Source organism: Populus euphratica, unplaced genomic scaffold (genome assembly GCF_000495115.2).
Source record: "Populus euphratica unplaced genomic scaffold, PopEup_1.0 scaffold251.1, whole genome shotgun sequence".
Taxonomy (NCBI): Eukaryota; Viridiplantae; Streptophyta; class Magnoliopsida; order Malpighiales; family Salicaceae; genus Populus; species Populus euphratica.
In genome coordinates, this window is record NW_011499988.1 from 473,278 (window position 1) to 478,535 (window position 5,258).

The 5,258-nt window shown below is 30.4% G+C and overlaps 1 protein-coding gene across 1 annotated transcript; it reads right to left on the reverse strand.

The window, feature by feature from the left end:
• Positions 1-316: 316 nt before the first annotated feature.
• Positions 317-1,730, reverse strand: LOC105140242 (Kelch repeat-containing F-box family protein). Its single transcript, XM_011046985.1, has one exon. The coding sequence runs from the start codon at positions 1,599-1,601 to the stop codon at positions 381-383; it is 1,221 nt and encodes a 406-aa protein (XP_011045287.1). The 5' UTR covers positions 1,602-1,730; the 3' UTR covers positions 317-380.
• Positions 1,731-5,258: the final 3,528 nt, after the last annotated feature.

Below are 5,258 nucleotides of genomic sequence, written 5' to 3' on the forward strand. Positions count from 1 at the left end.
AAAACAAAATTTTTTTGCTTTTTATATGGTTTTAGGTTAAGTTCTGCTACTGTTAATATTAATAATTATTAAAAATTAAAATTTATAAAAATAAATTAAAATATATACAAGTGGATTCAAATAACTCACATAATTTTTTTTTTTTAAAATTGAAGTGGGAATTTATTGACGTTAATTTTCCTTTTTTAAAAAGTGAAGTGGGAATTTATTGACGTTAATTTTCATTTGAAAATATTACACACTAAATTAAATAAAAGACATTTAATGGATAAAAAAAGAAAAAGTATATTAAAGAAACACCACACCATATAAAAAAATGGAAATGACACATCAATGATCCTACATCTTATCCAGATTGAATGCATTACTCTCGGCAGGAATCAAGCCGTCTCCTTCACATGAAATTTTCTACTCTCACGCAAAGCCTTATCCAGATCATCAAAACCGACCCTTGAACAGCCCAAAACTGTTCCCTGGGTTAACTTACATCTGTCAATATCAATCCCTGACACATTCTTCACGCTAGTCCAGCTGCACGCGCCACTGCCATCTCCGCTAATCTCACACATGATGATGGCTCCTCCAACACTGTTTATGTAAACGTATACAAGATCATCCATCAAACTCACACCTATAGAGGATGGCGTCGGCATACCAAAGCATATCATATTCTCAGCATCATCTTCACTGCTAATAACCTTCATTCTCTCTACCAGCTGCTTTGGCATCTCTCCAATCTCTCTGAAAACCTCTAATGACTCCCCATCCACCTCCCACAGTTTTATGCTTTTGATATCATCTCCAATTATACCAACAAAAATCAGACGGTCATGGTTGGCAAATCCAATAAAGCAGTGGGAAATAGTACTTGTTGTCTGAGGGCGCAGACGGTAGGGTCCTTGCCATGCCTTGATGCTGGGATCGAAGGAGTAAGCCACCCCCGTGCTTTTCTCCACAACATACATCTTGTTTTTGTTGGAGTTCACTGCAATGGAGAGCCAGGCGGAGGAAGCTGATTCCCTTAGTATCGCAGGCATGGACTCGCACATTTCCCACTTGCAAGTCTCCAGGTCATACATTTCGACTGCTAAAGGGTCGTCCTCGAAGTCGAAGGTTCCACCGGCGATGATGACACGTTTGCCAACCATCGCCACAATGGGGTCGATTCTCCATATAAGGGGGGCCTTGATGTGTTGCCAGGTGAGGTGGAGAGGATCATAAGACAAAGAAAAGCTGGAAGGTGAAAGCATGTAGAGGAGAGTGGAGTGAGATGATCGGAGGGCTGAGATGAACTTGATAGATGGCTCATGGATTTCGATCCAAACGTGTGAACGTGGGTCGTAAGCGTGTGCTGTTGTTGAGTGAGGAAACCTCGTGTTCTGGGTGTAGATTAGGAGCCATGGTTTGATTCTGTTGGGGCGGCGACTACCACCACCAGCTCCCTGCAGAGAAGTGGAAACTGCAAGTTTCCAGGACTTGGACACGTAACTCGCAGGAACGAGATCTACGAGAGGGACGTGGTTGAATATTGACTCCAAGATGTCTCCATGGATTTGATTTGAATCTTCTGGTGTTAGTAAATTATCCCCGGTAACCTCCATCGATCTCTTTCGAGGATGATAATAAACTACTGATAATATTATATTATTGGTGGCGCCGGAGTGCTTGCGGAGTTACAAGTTTTTGGTCTTGGTAAACCGCGGTTTTTCGTGTTTATATAGGGGCGAAAAGGTGCGAATTGCAGTGGATATGGCATAAATTTTTCTTTAATATAAAAATGAAAAAAAAAACCCATCAATTAATATTTTTTTTTCAATTAAAAAATTAAAATCTTAAAATCTTTAGTCAATCCTAATTAATGGTTTAAGTTCCAAATAAAAGTGAAGTAGGGCAACAAACTCATATAATTTGAAGCTATTTTTCTAAGTAATTTTTTATGAACTATTTTTTTTGTAGAATTACTTTTTTTTTCTTCTTTACATCTTATTTTTTTGACAACAAAAAAATTATTAATTGTAAAAAAATTATCACTACAGATTTTAGAAAAAAAATATTGATGATTGAAGAATATTAAAAATCCAAAAGAATCAAATTTATCAAATCATTCAATCTTTTTAAAACTAATTTTATTATTAAAACTAAAAAAAAGTATACAATTTACACACCTTTTGAAACTATCTAACTTTTTTCTTAAAATTTATTATAAAAACATAAAGCAAGAAACTATAAATATATTTATATTGGTCTTTTAAAAATAAAGTCTTTTATCAAAAAAAGTCTAAACACATTTATCTTTGCGGTCTTTAGAGATGTCAAGTTCCATAATTTTCAAAATTCATTATTAAGATTTATATTATTTAGTTTATATAATGGTTTTTTTTTTATTTGACTGTTATCTAAATTTTACTATCTCTCTTGGAAACAAAAAAAATACTATAAAGAATAATCCTACAAATAAAAATTTATAATTACAATATGATTAAAGGATCAATTATAGTAGCTTTGATATTTAAAATTCATTACAAAGCTATATTTTTTTCCTTTATCATAAATAATAAATTTTATAAAGATGAAACCTTATTTGTACAAACATTTCAAAATCAAACATAGTTGTACATTGAATCATCGAATAAAAAGATATAATCTTACCAGAAGACTAGATTCTTGAAGAAGCAATCTAACTTTAACCTTAACAACCCCTACAACCAAATGTTCGATTTAAACAAATAACCTAATGCAATGAAAAAAAAATTAAACTAACATTTCATAAACATGCAACTAGTTCTAGATTTTCATATGAATCCTCTTTATCCAATACTCTTAATTTAGAAAAAATCTTTAAGATACTCTTTATTATAAATATGTCTTACTATACAAACCCATATAGAAAATCAACTTATAATATTTCTAGTACCAGTTTCTAAAATGCAAATTATACTATAAATGTACCCTAGCTTTTATATACAAACTAGAAAATAATTGATCTTCTTTATCGACTTTTCAAACTAGAAAATAATTGATCGTCTTTAGTATAATAAAGAATATCCAAAATGAAATAAATGCTTTTTTGAAAGAATTTATCATCAATACAAAATATTTTGTTGATGATTTCTATAGTAACCATAACTCTGAAAAGTGATTTTAAAAAAAAAAATTCTAAAACAAAAACAAGAAATACAAAAAATAAAATTTTTTTTCTAAAACAAAAACAAGAAATACAAAAAAAATAATGATTTTGTTCAATTGGTTTCGCCAATCGTTGGACTATTTTGGTTTTTCATATGACCTTCTTCAACTCCATCCTATGGTAAAAAATTATTACACCTTCTTTAAATAAAATCACAAAGCCATAAAAAGAAAAAAAATATTTCCATCATTTCTCATTTTCTATTCAAAATTACTTGTTCATTGGGTTTGCTCATGGTACTTTGATTACAATACTCAACATGAATCCTCTATTCTCATTAGAAGATTCAAAATCAAGTGGTGAGATGCTTTTGCAGCAGAATTTAAAAGTTTAAACCTATAGTCTTATAATAGTTAATAGAAATTTAAAAGGATGAGATTAAGTACTTAAACCCATAATCTAAGTTCTTAGCCTAGAAATCTAATCCTTTATCCCTTCTTACTACAACAAAATCCAAACAACAACATTTAAAAATTATAAGGTAGCTTTTATAAAGTTTCTCCAAATCAAATGACTTTATTTTATCTTCATCTTTAGTATCCATAATCGATTTAGAAGATGAAAATAAAGATGATTGTTTTGGCATGCTCCCTGCTATACAATAACCCTAGGTACTTCTACTTGTGTACATATATGTATGTGTGTAGAAAAAAAAGGCCTAAGCAAAAAATATTCATAACCCATTTTTAATTTTGTTATCTTTTTATCATGCCTATCTTCTTAGTCCTTTATAGCAGGTCCATCTAGGCCCATCTTCTCCTAGCCCTTTATTTTTTCAGATCAAATATTTTTATCGACATAAAAAGATAAATTTACCCTCTATTTGCAAATAAAACAAAAATCTTTTAGTGGTGGGAAACAAGGCAAACAACTATATCAAACAACCTATTAAATGCACAATAATTACAAGGCTTTGTAATTTTAAATTTTCTATCATTTCCTCTTATATTTTTCAAGGCAAGCAATTTTATCTAGACAACTCCTAAGCAAAAAAAAAACCAATATCTTAAAGGAAAAACCCTCATTTTCTCTATCAAAGTATTACCTATATCCAAATTCATAACTCTTGTATTTACATTAATACAAATTTATGTAAGATTTCTTTAAATTTCAAGTGTTGTTTTATTTTCTAGATAATTTGTTTTATATTTTTGCATTTATAAATGTGTTATATGTTTGTTAGATGACTTTGACATTGTTGGACTTGTCTCTACTTTCACATTAGAAATTACATATGTGTACATATATTAGTAAAATATTAAGGTTCAAGACTTATTGGACCGTGAATTAGTACAATGCAATGATGTTTTTATCCTTCATAATATACAATTTATTCTGCCATTCATGATATACGGTTCATTTAACATTATCTCATTAATCAAGGTTAAATTGTTCTTTTCACTTTTTTAGCATAATAAAAAAACATAATTACCTTTAAAAAAGCCTTGCATCAAGGGGCTTCTTAGTCTTTTTATTTTTTTTTCAAAACAGTTAAATGACTAAATTACTCTTAAAAGAAAAAATACTAAACTTATTGATAAGGGCTTTTTTGTCCTTTTGATTATAATTTTTCTTTATTATCACATAGATTGATGTGTGATTTGGTAATTTAATAAATATTTTAAAAAATAATTGACAAGTGCAATTAAGCTTACAAGCTTCGGGCAACACGTGTGGCATTGCTTATTAGCCAAACACTTATTTTATAGGGCGTGTGGGAAAGCGCTTGGCATCTCCTCCATGCCGAGGCAACATGTGTGGTTAACATACCACTAGTTTGACAACAATAATGTGCACCCCTGACACGACGAAAAGATTGATGTTTTCTTCCAAGTGCAGGAGTGTCGAAGTAATAAATAACCCGGCAAGACTGGGGGTCGAACCACAGGGAGGTTAATTGTACAAATTATAAACAACAATTATAAACAACAACAATAGTAATAATAACAACAACAATAATAGTAGTAGCAATAATAATACTAATACTACTACTACTAGTAGTAGTAATAGTAGTACTAGTAATAATAATAATAATAATAATAATAATAATAATAACAATAATAGTAGTAGT

Bases quoted from the DNA above. Each gene is read 5' to 3' on its own strand.
- LOC105140242 (XM_011046985.1), bottom strand. From the start codon at position 1,601: ATGGAGGTTACCGGGGATAATTTACTAACACCAGAAGATTCAAATCAA.